The sequence below is a fragment of the Lissotriton vulgaris genome, chromosome 5 (assembly GCF_964263255.1).
Source record: "Lissotriton vulgaris chromosome 5, aLisVul1.2, whole genome shotgun sequence".
NCBI lineage: Eukaryota > Metazoa > Chordata > Amphibia > Caudata > Salamandridae > Lissotriton > Lissotriton vulgaris.
The window spans coordinates 458,393,703-458,415,402 of record NC_141693.1 but is presented as its reverse complement, the minus strand read 5'-3'; the positions used below and the strand labels follow the sequence as shown (position 1 = coordinate 458,415,402).

At 51.4% G+C, this 21,700-nt stretch overlaps 1 protein-coding gene across 2 annotated transcripts in view; it reads left to right on the top strand.

Annotated features, from left to right (window-relative positions):
* Positions 1-21,700, top strand: part of VPS13D (vacuolar protein sorting 13 homolog D) — a 2,754,556-nt gene that overhangs the window by 1,846,201 nt on the left and 886,655 nt on the right. For both annotated transcript variants that reach the window (XM_086921894.1, XM_086921893.1), the window contains exon 49: positions 4,469-4,595. In XM_086921894.1, the coding sequence (XP_086778020.1) occupies positions 4,469-4,595 (127 nt within the window). The remainder of the gene's footprint in view (positions 1-4,468; positions 4,596-21,700) is intronic.

Genomic DNA, 21,700 nt, shown 5'->3' with positions numbered 1-21,700 from the left:
AGGTAAGGAATCTATAACTAACTGTTTATTTCAGATAAACAAGTTACATACCTTAGCTAACAATATATCTGTAAGAAACCTAGGTTAGTTATAGATTCCTTACCGCTCCACCTATCCTCCCCGTTCTGAGAACTGATTTCTAAAGTTAAGGATACCCTTTCAGGGCCCTAGTTTTGTACACCAGTGGTTGATGTCTTGCATGGCTCTGCGTTTTTGGCGCCGAAAGTAGTGTACAGAACTGACGTCAGCGCGCGAGGGCGGCATCTAAGTAGCTATTGCGACGTCATCCCGGCGACTAAGACGAACGCAGAACCGACCTACGCCACCTTCCGACGCACAGACAACTGCTGACGAAAAACTTCCGGATCCTTTCTGACGCCTGGGGGTAATTCTAAGGTAAGGAATCTATAACTAACCTATGTTTCTTACAGAAATATTGTTACTAAGTAACTTGTACTTTAGGGACAATGCTTTGTTACTAAGTAACTTGTACTTTAGGGACAATGCTTTGTAGGGGGCAATGTTGGTTGGGTGAACCTAATCGAATGTCACCTTGACAGTGAAAATATTACAGTCCAGAGACTGTGGGACAGACACCCTGTTCTATTTAGGTTGATTAGGTCGCCTGGGACGTGTCCGAGAAAAAATGACCTCAAAGAGGCTGGTTTTACAGGTGTCCATCTCCAGGTGGTGACCCTGTGATCATAAAGAGAAGCACCTCCTTAGTGTTTATTTTAAAGCAATTCTTTCCCCATAATGAGCAATGTGGCTGGATGCGCCTCGCCTCACTCGCTGAGTATAAGTGACGCGCTCCGGCTGCCGAGAGTTACAGACATGCTGAGCATGTAAGAGGATCTACGCGGGCCCCCTGCTGGTTGGCTGACCGCACTGCGTATCAGAGCCGGGCAGCTTGGAGCGGCCTAGTAGGGACTAGAATGTTCCAGCGGTCGTGCTAGAGGGAAGGCAAAATTCTGATCACAGTGGATGGAACAAACTAGCGGGTTATAATGCCCCCATACAATACACAATAATACACTGCAAAACGCATATGGAAATGAGAGATTGAGAGAAAAGGCATGTATCTCCATGCTTCTGGAGCAGCGAAGAAAGAATTAGATAGAGAATCTTTAGCTGTTATTATGTGGAACTGAAGCATTGTAATTGGACAGTATGATGTTTAGTTGTTTTCCCAAGGACTCATGGGAAATGTAGTTTTTGTTCTAATGAAATCAAAGTTGTAAAAGGCTTCTGGTGATTAAAGTGATGAAAGAAAATCCTGATACTCGCCTCTAGGTCCTGACATAGAATCAGATGTGTTTGTTGAGGTTGCTCTCTGGAACACAAGCAACGTTCCTATTTAGAGTAGTAAGATCCCGTATTAGATTAGCATGATGTATTTACCGTTCTAAACTGTGAGAAGTTGGCCTGATATGTAGTGCTCACTATTCTAGTGATCACTGTGTATCATTCCAAACGACCCTTATTGATGATTGGTTGTAAGTCAACCGTTAGACCAGCTATCCTAGTAGCATGGACAAGAGCAGTCTTTAGGCTAAACTCTAGAGGGCGTGTTAAGCCAGGTGTTATACCATCACATATACCCCTTGAACACCAAGTGAAAGGACACCACACAAGTTGTTATGAAAATAAAATTATATTTATTTAGAACACAACAGCCCTGGACTCTTTATGAGGACAGGGCGCTAAGCACAATACAAAGCTCTTAAGAAAATACTGAAAGTCGCACAATTTACACAAATGCCCGAGGGGCACGAAAAACCATATACTCTAAAAGTGGAATGCGAAATTACTAGCAGGTAAGTACTACTCTAATAGGCTTTAGGATCGCTAGGACTTGACTACTGAACCTTCAGATTACTAGCAGGAGGCCTAGGGAGATCGGGTGCAGAGTGTGCACTCTCACGCGGGATGCGGGACAAAGTCTATGGATGCTAGATTTCGTAAAGTTAGTGTTATCGGACGAATCCGACTAGGTAGAGCTGAAACGAAAAAGGATCTGGACCTTTGGATAGTTAAGCTATGCTGGAGCACCGAAGTACTCAGGTTACCTAGCCCAGGAGCTGCGGATGCATAGGTCTGGAAAGACGTCGGGAATCCTCGTTGCAGTCTATGGAGCCTGAAAGAAGAAGTTGCTGGCAGGCGACCAGTGATGAAGTTCGAAGTGATCCAAGCCTGGATCGAAGATGGAAGACACCTGTAAGCAGAGGGGACCAAGTTCTGAATCACTAGCCAGTGATTAGGTGGGCACCAGGATGGCACCGGACGAAGTCACCTCGACCAGGTGAGTGGGCGACGCTGGGCTCTGCAGTCTCGCGGACCAGGAGGCGTTGTCGGCGACCAGGATGGAGGTGCGAGCTGTCCCACAATGGTATCTGCTGTCGACATTGCTGGACCCAGGATTGGGGCAACAAGTCTTGGCAAATGCAAGCCCACGCGGTGGACTTAAAATGGCGTCTGGAGCGGACCAGGAGGGTCCGGGGTGCTCCTCTGTTGGAGGGGAGCAAGGGCCAGTCTGGAGCAACCAGACCAGCAGTGGATTTGTCGTCGTTCGTCGTCAGGAAGGCCACAAGCCAGCAGGCAAGTAGCCGGACAACGCAGTGAGCAGCAAAGAGCAGAAGGGCCCCACGCAGATCTCGTGGATGCTGGGGGGCTGGACTTCAGTGCTGGAGCTGCTCAGGGCTAGGGCTTCTCACACCCCAAAGCACTCACTCGAGCATCCCTCGGCGGTCGTGCTGGGAAAGCGTCGTGCAGTCCTGAAGATGACAGGTCTCTCGAGGTCTCGTCACAAAACCACGAATCTCAGCTGGGCTGATGATGCAGGTAGAGGTCAGAGGTGCCAGGGAAGCCGGTTCTCGTCGAGCTGGGCAGTCTTGATCCGGAGGAGAGACTTACAGCAAACCGCGATGCTTGGATGGTGCCTGCGGGTGCAGGGTGGCTACTCCTTAGCCACAAGGGAGAGTCTTCTGAAAGGTTCAAGAGTTCTTTCGTGGAAAGTCATCAAGATTCGGAATTATCTAATTTGGAAGGGGTCCCCGCTCCCACCTTTATACTAAAGAAAGGGGCTGGTACGGGACTAGGTCCTGCCCATGGGTGGGACCAGGAAGGGGGGTGGTTACACCCCTCTCCCATGCCGGACTTTCCCCAGCTCAGGGGCTGGTGTGCCCCTGGAACCGGTTCAAACTGGCAGATGCATAGTGAGCACCGGGGTGCCACTTGCAGTCACCTTCCTATTCAGCCCTGCCTACCTAGGATACACAAAACCCTGTCTGGGTCGGTGCTAGCACCGCCCCTGACAGGAAACCCTTTGTCTAAGCTCTCCTTGCTGGAAGGACTCCCAGCAGCAGGAGGTCAGACTTGTGTCTGTGGTGGCAGCATCCATTTTGTGATGCTGAGGCTCGAGTTAACTTTAACCGGGGTTCACAGTTACATACATGTCGTGTCCCTCTAGAAGGGTGGAATGCTAACCCCGTCGCCAGAATTGGCGAGGGGTTAGTATTCCAATTCGTATGACACCTTACTCTACATGTTTTGATAAAGCGATACCAAAGATAGCAAATAACCGCGAGGATTATAATGCACTTAAGAGTATATGGTACGCGTTATCATAGAACAGCTATTAGGACTTGGTTCCGCAATCTGCAGACGGGCTCAGCTCATGCCAGAGCACCATCTCACATAATTCCAAGCACTCTGCCTTCAGGATTGTTACGGCCTGCCATAGGAGTGACTGATAGGAATACATGTGTCTATTTTAGGGTTAGATATAGGTATACTATATCTAAAGCAAAGGGTGGGTACACCACTTTGCCCCAGCTGTCGTGCAGCCAGTTGTGTCAGATTTAGATGGCCAGCCAGGGGTGGCATAATACATGCTGCAGCCCCTGGTAGGCCCTGGGTACACCTATGCCCTGAGTTACAGGGTCTGATAAGGTGGCCCAGTACCAATTGGATTTGTACCTAAGGTACATGGAATCCATTTTAGAGAGAGAGCAGTAGGCCTGGGGCCCTAGATAGCAGGGTCCCAGGTCAACTAAGTCGAAAAACCAGCAAAGCACCAGGCAAAAAGTTGTGGGTAACCATAGTCAGGTATCCACCCTCCTACATAAACTAATTGAGAAATCAGTTCTACACATAATATTTGAGTTGACTCTACTGGTTTGCAAGAGAATTACTGTACAGCTACTCATTTAGCAAAGCATTTAGTTGACATGTTTGAATTAAAGATTCTAGACTGAAGCTGTCGACGATAATAAGCAACTCAAGATGAGTATTTGGGCATCGAATATTGCTTTTAGCCGCACGAAATAGTAATGTCATTCAGAATGTTTTTTGTGAAGTGATTTCAAGATGAAGTATCAACCCTATATTAAAAAAGTTTTTAAAAAATGATCAATGATTTCAGTAATTGTATTTATATTTGGGCATTGTTTTTGTTTACTTCCCAAAGGCTTGCCTCTGATCTTCAGGCAGGACAATGCAAAAACAGACGCTGCAGGGCAGTTTGAAGAACATGAACTCGCAAGAAGTTTGAGCCCTCTTCTGTTTTGTTACACTGACAAAGAACAGCCGAGTCTGTAAGTAGGAGAATGAATGGAATATGAAGTGTAAAAAACAATATTGTGTTAATGACTGCAAACTCAAAAGATTGACAGAAACATTTTGTACTGATCACTTTCAATGTTTTAAAATATCCCATGTGCCTGACTGAGATTAACAAAAATGTGCGGTCTTAGATAGTGCATGAGACAACACACATACAAGTTATTTTTGTTGTTACCAGAAGCAATCGCCTCTGAATGTACCTGGTACCACTTCAATAATTTCCCTTTAGTTTAATCTTTCATTGATATAATTACTTGTGGTTGACATTGTTGGAAGTTTGTGGTGTGTATTGGAACTAGTTGTCCTTTTTTCAAGCAGGTTATTGTGGTATGAGTACTTTCAGTCATCGTATTTCAAATGCTGCAGGAGACAGCTGGTGTGTGCTTGTAAGGCTTGCATGTCCTATATGTGCCTTGTTCATGACACATCCATTTCCCACAACGTTTGTGTTGTGCTATCTTACTTATCATTAACAGAAGGTTGTTGTGACCAACTCCTTTCAGCGATTGGGCCCTCCTGGGACAAAGAGCCGAAGGGCATTATCTGCCCCTTGGGAGTCATCATATACTTGGTGCCTTTAAGCCATTAATGGCATTCAAAATATATTCATGGGAACTGTTAACTCTAAGGACTCTTTCTGAGGAGAGCAATAAGCCAGGCAATAAATAAAGGAAGAGCTTCATAAGTGAAGGGTCAGATGTGCATTAAACTTGTATTCTGGAGTCATCCTTTCCTCTTGTGTATTCCACTAAATTAGCCCTGTTTCTGTCCCTCTCAGTGTAAAACTTGTGATCCTGGTTTTCGTAGGGCCTGATGTAGATCTTGGCGGATGAGATTCTCTGTCACAAACATAGCGGATATCCTGTCTGCCGTATTACAAGTACTATAGGATATAATGCACTTGTAATCAGTGACGGCTGGCACGGATCGGGGGTGGCAGTGCAGGGAAAGGTCGGTAAAGTAAAGAGAAAAAAACTTACCTTACATCCTTGCAGCTCCTCGTCTTCCCTCGTCAGAGTCCCTCCGTTCCGTAGGAACCACGAAGCACAGCCAGGCGTTGCGATTGGTAAGCACCCAGGCTCCCCTGACCAATCACAACACTACAGTGCAGCGTTGTGATTACTCTCGGTGCCATGATTCAGCGTTCAGCGAAGGAATGGGGGCCTGGGCATGTTCTCCACGCAGGCTGTAATGCAGCCTGCATGGAGAACATGCACATGACTGTTGGCCAGCCAAGCAGTCATTGCGGACTTATGAGGGCGCTACTACTCTTCCCTGCTCTGAGATTACCTCTCTGCTCTGTCTGCCTTTTTATGGCAGTCAGACCAACATTTCTTTTTAAAATCTCCTATTGTAAATAGATTTCTGAAAGGGTTGTGCCATTTATTTCCACCTACGCCCTTTGTTATGCCAGAATGGGACCTTAATTTGGTCCTCACTTGCCTGATGTGTGCTCCTGTCGAGCCTTTGCACAGATGTCCCCTGCGGCTGTTGACCATCATAACAGCTTTCTTGTTGGCGATCACAATAGCCCGGAGGGTGAGTGAATTGCAGGCATTATCCAGCTCGCCTCCTTATCTTATGTTCTTTCCAGACAAGGTGGTGCTACGCACCAGGGCATATTTTTTGCCAAAGGTTGTGACTCCATTCCATCTGGGACAGTTCATCACTTTGCTCACCTTCTTGGCTCACCCCATCCCTCTAAGGAAGAGGAGTGTCTCTGCCGACTGGGCCCAAAAAGAGAATTTTCGTTCTATCGTCACCGAACTAGAGAGTTCTGGGTGGATGACCAACTCTTTGGGGGGTATGTGGGAGCGAAGAAGGGAAGGGCAGTGCAGAAAAGGACCATCTCTTGCTGGGTTGTTCTCTGCATTAAAATCTGGTATGCATTGGTGAAGAAGTAGCCCCCTTAGGGATTAACGGCCCTCTCCATCAGGGGAAAAGCTGCGACTACGGGCTTGGCTCGAGGTCTCCCAGTCAAAGACATCTGTCAGGCAGCAACGTGGGCATCATTGCACACGTTCGCAATACATTATTGTCTTGATGGTTAAGTGCACAGGGATGGGCACTTTGCCCATTCAGTCCTGCAAGACTTCTTAGTCTAGATCATGAGTCTGCAACCCACCGCCGGGATGATATGGCTCGGGTATCTGATTCAAAGGTAAGGAATCTGCAGCTAGAAGTCTATATCAAATGATATCTGGTAGAGACTCTGTCTAGCTGCAGATTCCTTACAGCCCCACCCATACCTCCCCGCCTTTGCGGACTGATGTAGTAGGACTAGGGTTTTTTTCTCCTTACAGGGCCCTAGTTTTTGCACAGGATTACGTCAGTTACTCCGTGGCTCTGCGCTTCTGGCGTGGAAATCGGAAAGAAACATGTTAGTTAGATTCCTTACCTTAGAATATCCCCAGGCGTCAGGCTGGATCCGGAAAGTTTTGCGTAGCAGTACCTCTGCGCGTCGGTAGGCGTTGCCTGCGGCTCCGCGTCCGTGATGACGTCGTCGGAGCACTTAGACGCCGCCCTCGCACGCTGATGTCAGTTTTTCTTTTTTCCGCGCCAGCAAGCGCAGGTCCAGAGAAAGCAGTACCTTAGTCACTTTTTTACTAAACTTTTTCGATCCTTTATGATCACTTCTCGAGTCTTTACGACTCTCGGTGCCGGTAGGGATGCCCAGGTTCAAGCCCTGTACCGGCTGCAACCGACTGATGTTGGTTACTGATCCCCACCGCCGGTGCCTCTATTGCCGTGGGGCCGACCACAACTACCGGTCTTGCCCCGACTGCCGGGCCTTGACGTCGAAGGCTAGGCGGGAGCGGTCCCATAAGCGCCTTGAGCACCGGCAGTCGGCCCTGTGCCGCTCGAGGTCCTGGTCCAGGAGGGGGTCGAGGGACCAGGAGCGGGGCCACAGTCATCTAAGCTCGGCGAGTTGTCACTATTCGTCAGGCTCATGTAAGAGGCACAAGAAGTCGAAGAGACGACATCGCTTTTCCGACTCCCCCCGACACTCGCACGATGCGGCCGGGGGTTCGGGCGACACCGCCTCCGCGGGAGCAGCAGGCGCCTGGCCAGCTCCATACCCGCCGGTCCCTGGGCTGAACGTGACGCCGTAGGAAATCGAGGCCTTCCTCAAGGCCATGGATCCCTCTCTCCTCCGTCGGGTCCCGCAGGAGCGCCTCTGGGTCCCGCGGCCTAGACTGGGATCCATGCGGGCCAGGGGCTTCGGCCCCAGCGCCGTTGGGTGCTTTGTCCCCGGCGCCGTCGGCGACTTCGGTCCTGGCGCGGCAGGCCCCCGCTGGATCCAGTTCCGGGTCGCCGCTGGTCGACCTTACGACCCCGCCGGCTTCGACCCCCAGGGTGTCGCCCCCGGCGCCGTCCCCGCACGGCGCCGCCCTTGATCCCTCCCTCAGTCCGGATCCGGCGTCGGACCGGCATTGATCAACGGCTGAGGAGCAATTCTTCTTTGATCCGGCTCCATCTTTTGACCCTGGATATCAGGAGATGGAGGACGAGGGGGATTGGGAGGGGTCTGAGGACCCTCTGACACGGGAGTGTCAGTCATTTAAGAACTGGACAGGCGCACTAGGGGAAGCCAGGGGTCTTGACACTTCACCTGACACTGGCTTTGTCTCCCCTCCTACCGTGGCTACGGAGGAGGGGGCTGCTTTTAGCGTGGTGCTGACGAGGGCGGCCAAGGCCTTGGCGCTTACTCTCCCCGTCGCAACTGTGAGGTCTAACATCCTCACTGAGGTCCTTAAACCGCAGACAGGCTCTCCGGAGCCTCGACTGCCGTTTAATGAGGCTCTCATGGACGTCCTGTTGGGCACCTGGTCCAGGCCCGCTACAGGTCCTCCTGTAGATAGGAAAGTCGCCAGGCGCCACCGCCCAGCTCCGGGCGACCCTAGCTTCCTGTCCACCCACCCCACCCCGAGAGCCTGGTTATCCAGGCCTCTACTTCCCAATCCGCATTCCCGACTGCACCCCCAGATCGGGGATCCAAAAGGTATGAACAGTTTGGCAAGAAACTGTTCTCCTCCCTCAGTTGTGGGTTGAGGTCCCTCAACACCGCTTGCCTTTTGGGCTGTTATACCCACTCAGAGTGCCCGGAGGAGGCCCGGGCAAAGCTCGCTCAAGCCCTCGCGGAGGGACGAGACGCAGCGCAGTATTCCATACGATGTGGGCTGGATAACACGGACTCGCTAGGCAGGGCGATGTCAACGACGGTGGCTGTTCGCCGCCACGCCTGGCTGAGGTCCGCCAACTTCTCGGCTGATGTCTAGAACACCCTCATGGACAAGCCGATCGATGGCAGCCACCTCTTTGGTGTCAAGGCAGATCATGCGCTTGAACACGTCAAGGACTCCAGGGCTACGGCCAAGTCCTTGGGCCTCTCGGGCCAGCGTCAGCAGCAGTCTGCCTTTCGCGGCCAAAGAAGGGGCGACCCTTCACGTCCTGCCAGCCACAGGCTGCAGTCTAACATCCAACGTGGAGGCGGACGTGGTTACCGCCGTGGCGGTGCTGGGGGACGAAGGTGAGGGCAGTCCACATCTACCCCCACAGCACCTGCCCAAAGCCTTCCTAGTCCGAGCTTTCAGTCCCATTCGACGCCAGTGGGGGGATGGGTGCGCCATCACCTCCTCCACTGGCGCACCATCACTTCGGACAGGTGGGTGCTGCAAATCGTACGAAGGGGCTACTCCCTCCCCTTCGAGGCGACCCCTCCATCCATGCCACCGCAGTACCACCGCGTGTCGGGGGATTACTTGCAACTTCTGCAAGAGGAAGTGTCGGCCCTCTTGTCCAAGGGGGGCATTGAGGGCGTTCCTGGGCCGGAAGTTGGTCGTGGTTGTTATTTCCACTACTTTCTGGTCCCCAAGAAGGGCAAAGAGGGCCTACGCCCTATCTTGGACCTGCGGAACGTCAACGGCTTCCTCCGGAAGGAGAAGTTCAAGATGCTGACTTTGGCTCAGGTCTTAGCTGCCCCAGACCCCGGAGACTGGATGATAGCGTTGGACTTGCAGGACGCTTATTTTCACATCCCCGTCCTGCCGGCCCACCGGCGATATCTGCGGTTCACGGTAGGCCACGAGCACTTTCAGTTCACCGTGCTCCCCTTTCGCCTTACCCACGCCCCGCGGGTGTTCACGAAAGTGATGGCGGTGGTCGCAGCTTATCTGCGCAGATTAGGGGTGTCAGTCTTCCCCTATCTCGACGACTAGTTGTTGAAGGCGGGCTCGCCCCAGACAGTCATCAGCCACCTCCAGACTACGGCCGACCTCATGCACTGGCTGGGGTTTTCCATCAATGTACCGAAGTCACACCTGTGTCCCTCTCAGAAGCTCCTCTTCATCGGAGCTGTTCTAGACTCGGCGCAGTTTCGGGTTTATCCTCACAAACAGCGGGTTCAGGATATTCAGGTTCGGATTCCGATCTTTCAGCCTTTATCCCAAAACCTCGGTCAGGTTGACGCTGTGGCTTCTGGGGCTGATGGCCTCCTGCATCCTTCTGGTGCATCACGCCAGGTGGCGGATGCGGGCTCTGCAGTGGGACCTGAAGTTTCAGTGGGCCCAGCTTCAGGGCAACCTGTCCGACCACGTCCTGATCTCGGTGGGCACTGCGAGACAGTTGCAGTGTTGGCTCACGGACCGCGATTGAGTCAGCAGCAGATCCCTCTCCCTACGTAGTTGTGACCGATGCATCCCTCCTGGGCTGGGGTGGCCAAATGGGAGAGGCGGAGATCAGAGGCCTCTGGTCTCCGGCGGAGTCCCGGCTCCACATCAACCTTCTGGAACTGGGGGCGATCCGGCTTGCACTGAAAGCATTCCTCCCCTCTGTCCGGGGGAGTGTAGTGCAGGTGTTCATGGACAACACCACCGCCATGTGGTACTCCAACAAACAGGGCGGGTGGGGTCGTGGACCCTATGCCAGGAGGCTCTGCGCCTCTGGCAATGACTGGAACATCAGGGCATGACCCTGGTGGTTCAACACCTGGCAGGTTCCCTGAACGTCAGGGCGGACGAACTCAGCCGCTGGTGCATGATGGATGACGAATGGCGTCTGAACTTGGAAGTGGCGCAAGTCCTCTTTCAGCAGTGGGGAGCGCCTTGGTTAGATCTATTTGCCACCGAAGAGAACGCGCAATGTCATCAGTTCTGCCCGTTGGAATTTCCAAGGTGGCACTCGCTCGGAGACGCTTTTCGTCACGAGTGAAGCTGCTGACTGTTGTACTCCTTTCCGCCTAAACCACTTCTGCCCAGAGTGCTGAAGAAGATCAGAGGCGACCGGGTCCAAGTCATCCTAGTGGCTCCGGACTGGGCACGAAGGTACTAGTATCCCGAGGTACTCAGCATGTCAGTCGATCCCCCGATTCGTCTGCCTCTTCAGGAGGACCTTCTGTCGCAACAGCATGCGACGATCCTCCACCCGAACTTGTCCAGTCTCCACCTACATGCGTGGAGATTGAGTGGCGTCAGATGAGGCCATTTGGCTTGCCTCCTGAAGTCTGTGATGTGATTCTGGCAGCCAGGCGTCCCTCCACAAAATCGGTATACGCCTGCAGGTGGAACAAATGTGTGGCATGGGACACAGCAAAGGCTGGATCCACTTTCTGCCCCCCTTTCAGAGGTTCTCCTCTTCCTTCTTTCTCTTGCTCAGCAGGGCTCTGCTCTGGGCACTATCAAGGGCTATCTCTCGGCCATTTCCGCCTTCTTGAGGCTTCCTGATCAGCCGTCTCTGTTCAAGTCCCCTGTTGTAAATTGATTCTTGAAAGGCATCACCCACATGTTACCTCCTGATCCCTTCCGTGATGCCTCACTGGGACTTGAATCTTGTACTATCTTATCTGATTTACTCTCCATTCGAGCCACTACATAATTGTCCTCTTCGTCTTTTGACGCTTAAAACTGCATTTCTGGTGGACATCAACTCTGCCAGGAGAGTGAGTGAGCTCCAGGCTCTGTCTTCTTCTAAGTCTCCTTTCCTCTCTGTCCATCCGGAAAAAGTTGTTTTGAGAACTTGTCCTTCTTTCCTGACCAAGGTGGTTACAGCCTTTCATATCAGGCAGTCCATCACCTTACCCACCTTCTTTCCGCCTCCGCATCCCTCGAAAGAGGAAGAGAGGCTCCACTGTATGGACCCAAAACGTGCGCTCTCCTTTTATCTAGATCGCACCCCCCAGTTCCGGGTGGATGACCAGCTCGTTGTTGGTTACGTGGGCGCTAAGAAGGGATGGGCGTTGCACAAACAGACCATCTCTCGGTGGGTCGTTTTGTGCATCAAGGTCTGTTACTACTTGGAGAAAAAGGAACCTCCTGTTGGGCTTCGGGCCCATTCCACTCGGGCAACGGCGGCTACTACTGCCCTAGGTCGTGGAGTCCCCTTGCAGGACATCTGTCAGGCAGCTTCGTGGGCCTCGCTGCACACGTTCGCTAAGCACTACTGCCTGGACAGCCAAGTCCAGAGAGGTGGCTTTTTCGGCCATTCCGTTCTCTGGGACTTTCTGGTGTGATCTTGGTTCACAGACCCAGCACTGTGGTTGGTATTGCTGGGGTATCTATTCTAAGTTAAGAAATCTAACACTAACCTGTTTCTTTCAGATGCACAAGTTACTTACCTTCGGTAATGATATATCTGTAGGAAACAGTAGTTAGTGTTAGATTCCTTACCGCCCCACCCATCCTTCCTGTTCTGCGAACCGATATCTAGTGTTAAGGTATCTCCCTTTGAGGGTCCTAGTTTCATGGCACTAGTGTTAGTTTCTTGCATGGCTCTGCGTTTCTGGCGTGGGAAGCTATGTACAGAACTGATGTCAGCACGCGAGGGCGGCGTCTAAGTACTCCTACGACGTAATTCCGGCAATCATGACACCGACGACGGACGCGAAGCCGCAGATGACGCATTTCGACGCGCAAGGCTACTGCTGACGAAAACTTTCCGGATCCAGTCTGACGCCTGGGGATATTCTAAGGGAAGGAATCTAACACTAACTACTGTTTCTTACAGATATATCATTACCGAAGGTGAGTAACTTGTGCATCTGTAAGAAACATTAGTAGTGATAGATTCCTTACCTCCCCACCCAACCTCCCCGTTCTGCGAACTGATTTCTAGGGTTAAGGTCATCCCTTTCAGGGCCCTAGTTTTGTGGCACCAGTTGTCAGTATCTGGAATGGCTCTGCGTTTCTGGCGCGGAAAGTCGTGTACAGAACAGACATCAGCACGCAAGAGCAGCCTGTAAGTGGCTGCCACAACGTCATCTCGGTGATCACGACGTCAACGGGTGATGCGGAGCCGCATGACGCCACCTTCTGATGTGCAGGGGTACTGCTGATGAAAACTTTCCGGATCCAGTCTGACGCCTTGGGGTAATTCTAAGGTAAGCAATCTATCACTACTAATGTTTCTTACAGATATATCGTTACCGAAGGTAAGTAACTTGTTCGTTTGGAGGAGATTGACTGTTGAGACTTCATGTTGGCTTTGTAACTATCCAAAGGAAGACATTTTCCCTATTGTCTGTACCTGCCAAGCACTAATAGCGGAACGGAAAGGACTGTTGAAATAGTACTTTATTAGAAACACCATATGTACATTTCGGCACGGGTAAACTGTTGGAACAACGATGGCAAAGCCATGTGTCTTCCAACTTCACAAGCGCTACCACGCTTGTCTTAACCTCACATATGCGCGGTTATGGCACTGAATGGTCTAATTGTTGACTGGCAGAAGCAGGACTGATTAGGAGAGGACGCAGTGAGGTAAGTGGGGCTAGGGCCCAGTGATGGAGGGGGTTTGTTTGTATGGTTTGGCGGTAGGGGGTAGTTTAGTTTTTAGGTTAGTGCTTGGGATGGGTTGTTTTTTAGGAGGGAGGGTGTAGTTTTAGATGTCAGGGATGGGCCATTTTATGGCTCAGGGCGGGGGACAGTGATCATTATACTTTTTAGGGCTTTGGGCGCACGTTAGTTTTTAGTGCTTTGGGGAGGTTGGGTAGTTTTTAGGGCTTAGGGAAGGGCAGGGTATTTTTTAGGAGCTCAAGGGGGGTCGAGGTAGTTTTTAGAGCTTAGTGGAGGGCGAGGTAGTTTTTAGGGCTCAGGGAGAGGTTGGTGAACAGGACTGAGGGGGTAGTTTTAGGAGTCAGGGAGGGGGCAGGAGTCGGGAGTTCAGACTTACCTCTCAAGTTTTAACAATGGATATGTCTTAACCATACATGCCTTAACAATTCATAATTCGTTGTAAAGGCATGCGTGGTAAAGGCATGTTTGTGGTGAATGTAGGAAGATGGATATCTGACTATATGGTTACCCCAACTTTTTGTTTAGTGTGTTGCTGGTTTTCGACTTAGTTGGCCTGGGATCCTGCTATTCAGGGCCCCAGGCTATCTGCTCTCTATAAAATGGACTCCATTTACTTTAGGTACATACCTGATTGGGTATTTGGTCATCTTTGTGATCCCCCGTATAGTGTACCGAGGGCCTGGGTTCATCCAAGGCCTACCAGGGGCTGCAGCATGTATTATGCCACCCCTGGCTGGCCATCCAAACTGACACCACAGGCTGATCACTCAGCTTGGGTAAGGTGGTGTAATCACCCCTTACTTAGATATAGTATATCTATATCTACCTTATATATAGACACATAGTAACCTATAAGTCACTCCAATGGCAGGCCATAACAATCCTGGAGGCAGAGTGCTTGGTTTTATGTGAGAGGGTGCCCTAGCATGAGCTGAGCCCCTCTGCAGCTTTCGGAACCCTCTCCTTATAGCTGTTCTATGATATAGCCATACCATTTACTCTTAAGTGCATTATAATCCTCGCGGTTAATGCTAACTTTGGCTTTATCAAAACATGTTGTGTAAGGTGTCAAACACTTTGGAATACTAATCCCACCCCCCACCAGTTCTGGTGGTGGGGGTAGCATTCCACCCTTCTAGAGGGAAAAGATATGTATGTTCCTGCTCTACCCGGTTAAAGTTAAACAGAGCCCCAGCATCACCAAATGGATGTTGCTGCCACAGACACAAGTCTAACCTCCTGCTGCTGGGGGAAACTCCAGCAAGGGAGGCCTGGAGGCCTGTCGAGCACCTCCCCAGACAGCCTGTAGTGTATTGGAGCATGGTGGGTTGTATGGAAAGATGCTTTTCCAGACACTGTCTGGGGCACACTAGGTGCTCCATGCATAGCCCGGTTAAAACCAGTTGCTGGGGCACTCCAGCCCCGCTCTGGCGCGAAACTGGAAAAAGGGAAAGGGATGTTACCACCCCCTTCCCAGGTCCACCCATAGGAGGGACCTAGCAGGTAATCCAGCCCAGTTTAGTATAAAGATAGTAGCTGTGTCCACAGACTTTAGATTATCCTGGAACGAAACTCTGATACAAAACTCTTGGACCTTCGACGTTCTATTTTGACTAGAAGACTGAAGACATCTCCCTTGTGGTCAAGGAGTGACCACCCTGTGCAAACAGGCACCACCAGTAACTTGCCGGTCTGCTTTGTCGACGCTCCCGCCGGAACCCGAAAACTCAGCGACACAGGAACTGGACTCTCAGACTTCTCTGACTCTGACCCACATCAAAGCTGAGACCCGTGACGGACACGAGAGACGTGGGACCGGACACCCTGGACATTATGCATTTTGCTAACAGTGCAACTACTGAGGCGCCCTCGCAGTTGTGCATTGGAGTATGAGAAGCCCCAGACCCGAGCGCCATTTGCACCGAAGCTCAGCCCTCCACACTCCACGAGTGCCACGTGGGGCCTGCTCTTGCATTTCAGCTCGACGCGTCTTCCCGGTTGCTAGCCCGGTGGCTAGTTAGCCCTCTGAAGACTTTCTTTTGAAACTAAACTGCTTTCCTGGTTGCTCCAGCTTCCCTGCAAAGGAGAAGCTCCCCAGACCTTGCTGGTCTGACTCGAAGCCAATCTTCACTTCCTGCGTGGATTGCGTTTACCAAGGCTTGTTGGGACCAGTCCGGATACCGACACCGCAGTCAACTAGATCCTTCGTGGGACAGCTCAAATCCAGCCTCCTGGTCCTCATGGCTGCAGAGACAAGCTTCACCTGAGATCCCGTGGGTCTTCTACTTCCTAACCTTTGGTTGTCTAGTGTAGCCCCAGCGATTCCCGAGGCCCTAGGCCTATTCACTATTTCTGAAGTGGTTCTTATACCACTTACTTAGTATATGATTTGTGAGGCCCCTAGGGCAAAACTGTATTTGTGCAACTTATCGTATGCTAATTGAGTAACTTGTGATGTACTTCGATCTCTGACCTCATAAAGAGTTCAGAGGGGCTGTGTTAGAAATAACTACATATATATTTGATATATACCTTGTGTGGTGTCCTTTCATTTGGTATTCAAGGGATTATAATTGGTAAAACAGCTTGCTTCACATGCTCTCTGAGGTCTTAGCCTAAGACTGCTGGTCCATGCTACCACTAGGATAGCTTGTCTATAAGGTTGACTTTACAACCACCATCAATAAGGGTCGTTTAGACTGGTGGAAGGTGCCCACTAGAATAGTGGACATCATATGCCAGGCTAACTTCTCACAGTAAAGGCATAAGGAACCGGTATGCGTAGTTCCTTAACACAACCATCGGCAAGCAGTTATAGCCTGTCTTCAAGGGTAGGATGCGACGTTCTGTGGGAAATTCCTTAAGTTTATGTGCATTGCAGATTCAAAACTAGCATTGTTCGATTCCTAAAGGAAATTCTGTCTATGACATTTGAATGGCATGGGAGATGCTTCACAATCAGTTATCTACTCCGTGTCATATTATGGAAGACCTGAAACAAAACAACAAAGTATTATTCTCCTATATCAAACGTACTAGGATCACAGATATGTTTATTCCTGCAGTTTTATTTTTCATATTGTAGTGGTTTTAGTATGTAGAATTTAAGTCTAGGACAAGCACTTACCGCTTTTACTTGTGCATTTTGTACTAACTAACTATTTTTATTGCCAAGTGCTTTCTGTAGTTTGATCAGAGTGTTGACCTTTGAAACTAGACCAAATTCATTTTACCCTATTCTTTTTTTTTTAAAGAATTTGTATCAGTGATGAAACTAAGTATGATTTATAATGTTCACTCCTTTTAAATTTGAACAGCACTTCTACTCAGTGGACTCTTTAAAGCTAGTATGTTTTATATTCTGTAGTTTGGTAGTCTAAATAATTGCTTTAGTACGAAGTTATGAAAGGTAGGACAAGCACATAGCACTTTAATCTGTGTATTTTGCACCAACTAGCCTTTTTATGGTAATACTGCAGTTTCTTGTGTTGTTTTCTTGTGGATCTGTATCTGCGATTATTTCATAAATGAATTATAGTGCTCCTTTCTTGCAAAAGCTTGAATGCACAAAGCACTGCTTTCTAGTATTCTCGATTAGATAAAACTAGTATCCTGCTATTTCATGGTTGGTAGTTTAAGGTTGGAAAACAAGCTAAGGACTAAGCACTTTATCTAGAGTACCTTTTTTTTAATTAGACTACGGTATTACCTGGCCTCATAGAGGATTCATCTTTGCAATGCAATCGTGGAGATCTAAATCACATATATCTTTTACTTGATTCTGATATCTGAAAGAGACACTTTAGTAATAGATTCCTACCTTAGAATATCCCCAGGCATCAAACGGGATCCGGAAAGTTTTGCTAGCAGTACCTCTCCGCGTCAGTAGGTGGCGTTGTGTGGCACCGCATCCGTCGCTCGCGTCGTAAGCGCCGAGATGATGTCACGGAGACTACTTAGGCGCCAGTCATGCACGCTGACGTCAGTGCTTTCTTTTTCCGCCCAAGTAAGCGCAGATCCGGTTAGAGCAGTTTTTGACTATCTTTTTTGGGACTTTTGTCTCTTGTTGGTCTTCTCTGGTGCGCGTAGGGATGCCTGGTTTTAAGTCCTGTGGGGCCTGCCGTCGCAATATGTCAGTGGCGAACCCCACGACATCTGTCTCTACTGCCTGGAGCGCCGCCACGACTCTCTGTCCTGTCTGGACTGTCGGGCCATGGCCCGAAGGGCTTGAGAGAGCGGCGCCGGAAGTTGCTTGAAGTTCGGCACTCGTCCCAGCACCGTTTGCGGTCTATCGGCCACTCTAGATAACGCTCGCAGGGCCACCATCACCGCTCCTCGGGCTCCAAGTCTTCACCCTCGGATTTGGGTAGGAGACAACACAAAAAGAAGTCGAAGAAGCGTTGTCGCTCTCTGACGTCCTCCCGTCAGTCCCCGGATGCGGACGAGGGGGACAGGGGTTTCGCCCTTGCTGCACGTTCGGAGCATGGGAGTCCCGCTGCCTACCCGCCTTACCCTGGTCCCTCGGCGACTCCCTCACAGGTGCAAGACTTTCTTGCTGCCATGGACTGCCTGTTTAGGCCTCGGGCTCCCGCCGGTGCGCCTTTGGGCCCTGCGGTCCCGTGTCAGGATCCTGCTGGACTGGCGCTGCCAGTGGCTCCGGCCCCTGCAGGATCCTGCGTCGTTGGCTTCAGCCACGATGTCACGAGGTCCCACGCTGCCGGCTCTGGCCACAGCGCCACCCTCGGTTCCACCTGAGGCGCCGCAGTGCATGCCGTTAGTTCTGCCTCTGCCCTGGTTCCCAGACGGTTTTGTACCCGCCTGGGATCCGAATTTTGAGCACGCGCCGGTTCAGTCCCAGCCGGGGCCGTTCCCAACGCCGTTTGTTCCTTCCCCGGTCCCTGCCCCGGTCTGCACGGCACACAGCCGAGGTGGACGACGACTGGGAGGGGTCCGAGGACCCTCTTGATCATCAGTGTGACTCTGAGCAGGATTGAACAGACGACTTGGAGGAGGCTGGCTGCCTCGAAGTCTCCTCTGATCCTGCGTTTGCCTCTCCCCGCTCACTATGGAGGAAGGTGCCTCGTACACGGTGGTGCTCCATCAGGCAGCTGAGGTCCTTAACCTCGATCTCCCTACGGTTGCCCTAAAGACTAATCTCCTCACTGAGGTGCTCCAGTCGGTGTCCACTTCAGCGGAGCCACTGCTGCCATTTAACTACGCCCTCACTGACGTCTTGTTGGCCACTTGGTCACGGCCGGCCACAGGGGCCCCTGTGGATAGGAACGTTGCCAGGCGTCATTGCCCGGTGCCCCTGCCTTTCTGACCACTCATCCTATGCCTGAGAGTCTGGTCATTCAAGCTTCGACGTCCCAGAGTGCCTTTCCTACGGCTCCGCCGGACAAGGACTCTAAAAGGCTGGAGCAGTTCGGCAAGCAGTTGTTCTCCTCGGCCAGTTTGGGGCTGCTGTCGGTGAACACCGCATGTCTGTTGGGCTGCTATTCCCACGCAGTGTGGGATACCGTTGCTCAGGTGTTACCTCAGTGCCGGGAAAAGGTCCAGGCTGTGCTGTCCCAGGCTGTGGCCGATGGTAAGGATGCGGCTAAATTCGCCATTCGTTGTGGCTTAGACACCCTTGGTAGGGCAATTTCAACGACTGTGGCGCTTCGTCGCCACGCCTGGTTGAGAACTACCGGGTTCTCCCCGGAAGTTCAGAGCTCGCTCATGGACATGCCCTTTGACGGCACTCGCCTGTTTGGTGATAAGGTCGAACGTGCTCTGGAGCGTTTTAAGGACTTGGGCCTTTCTGCCACGTGCCCGGCCGCGTCTACTTTTCATTCCTTTTGTGGCCATGGAAGGGGGCCCCCGGCCCGCTCGTTCAATCAAAAGCCTGCGCAGGCCCAACCTCAGTGTGGCCGTGGGCGTGGAGATCACCATGGCAGCTCCGGGGGCCGGTGTGAGGGTCAGTCCACCTCCGCCCCAGCCACCTCGAAACCTTCCTAGTCTGAGTTTCGGGACGCACCCCATGCCGGTGGGCGGCAGGATTCGACATCACCTCCCCCATTGGCGTTCTGTCACCTCTGACAGGTGGGTCCTGCAACTCGTCCCGAGGGGTTACTCCCTCCCCTTTGAGTCTGTCCCCCCCTGGCCATGCCACCTCAGTTCCACCGCATGTCGGGGTATCACTTTGCGCTTCTCCAACAGGAAATTGTGGCCCTCTTGGCCAAGGGGGCCATCGAGCGCGTCCCTGGGCCAGAAGTAGGACGTGGTTGTTATTCCCACTAAGTTCTGGTCCCCAAGAAGGACAAAGGGGGCTTGCCCCATTTTGGACCTCAGGGACATCAATCGCTTCCTCCGGAAGGAGAAGTTCAAGATGTTGACCCTGGCTCAGGTGTTGACTGCCCTCGGCTGGGTCAATGGCAGATCCCTCTCCCTTCCCTAACCGGAGAACACAGTGGTGACGGATGTGTCCCTCCTGAGATGGGGAGGGCACTTGCGGGAAGGCGGAGTTCAGAGACCTCTGGTCTCCGGCGGAGTCCCGGCTCCATATCAACCTTTTGGAACTTCAGGCGTTCTGACTTGCACTGAAAGCATTTCTTCCCTCTGTCCCGGGAAGTGTGGTGCAGGTGTTCACGGACAACACCACCGCCATGTGGTATTGCAACAAACAGGGCTTTTGGGGTCCTGGACCCTATGTCAGGAGGCTCTGTGCCTCTGGACATGGCTGGAACATCAAGGCATTACCTTGGTTGTTCAACAGCTGGCAGGTTCTCTGAATGCCAGGGTGGACAAACTCAGCCTCCGGTGCGTGATGGATCATGAATGGCGTCTGAACTCGGATGTGGTGCAACGTCTCTTTCTGCAGTGGGGAGAGCCTTGGTTAGATCTATTTGCCACCAAAGAGAACACGCACTGTCATCAGTTCTGCGCGTTGGAGTTTCCAAGGCGGAACTCGCTCGGTGACGCTTTTCGTCACGAGTGGAGTTGTGGTCTATTGTACTCCTTTCCGCCTATACCTCTTCTGCCCAGAGTGCTGAAGAAGATCCCCCAATTCGACTGCCCTTCGGGAGGATCTACTGTCGCAGCAGCAGGGGACGGTCCTCCACCCGAACTTGTCCAGCCTCCACCTCCATGCGTGGAGATTGAGCAGCGACAGTTGACGGCATTCGATCTTCCTCCTGAAGTATGTGATGTCATTCTGGCAGCCAGGCGTCCCTCCACTAAAACGGTATAGGCCTGCAGGTGGAACAAGTTTGTGGCATGGTGCACAGCTAAGTCTATGGATCCCCTTTCTGCCCCTCTTTCGGAAGTCCTTCTGTTCCTTTCTTTCCTCTGGGCACCATCAAAGGTTATCTTTCGGCTGTCTCCGCATTCCTACGGCTTCCAGATCAGCCTTCTCTTTTTAAGTCCCCAGTTGTTAACCGTTTTCTGAAAGGCATTATACACACATTTCCTCCCGTGCCGTTCATCATGCCCCAATGGGACTTAAACCTTGTCTTGACATATCTGATGTGCGCTTCCTTCGAGCCCCTTCATAACTGTCCTTTGCGTCTTCTTACTCTGAAGACGGCTTTCCTGGTGGCTATCGCCTCTGCCAGAAGAGTGAGTGAGCTCCATGCTCCCTCTTCCAAACCTCCTTTCCTTTCTGTTCATCTGGACAAGGTGGTTCTAAGGACCCGTCCTTCTTTTCTGCCAAAGGTTGGCACGCCCTTCCGTATCGGGCAGACCATCACTTTGCCCACCTTTTTTCCGCCTCCGCATCCTTCAAAAGAGGAAAAGAGGCTCCATCGTCTGGACCCAAAACGTGCACTCTCATTCTACCTGAGCCGCACACAACAGTTCCGGGTAGATAACCAGTTCTTTGTTGGCTACGTGGGCGCCAAAAAAGGTAGGGCCGTGCACAAACGGGCCATTTCTCGGTGGATCGTTCTCTGCATCAAGGCCTGTTACTCGTTGGCTAAGAAGGAGCCCTCCTGTGAGGCTGCATGTCCATTCCACCAGGACAACGACAGCCACTACTGTCTTGGGGTGCAGCGTTCCCCTGCAGGACATTTGTCAGGCAGCTACGTGGACTTCGCTGCATACATTTACCAAACATTACTGCCTTGACAGTCAGGTCCGGAGAGACGGCTTCTTTAGCTGTTCTGTTCTCCGTGACTTTCTGGTGTAATCTTATTCACAGACCCTCCACCGGGGTTGGTATTGCTGGATATCTATTCTAATGTAAGAAATCTATCACTAACATGTCTCTTTTAGATGCACAAGTTACTACTTGTGTAACAATATAT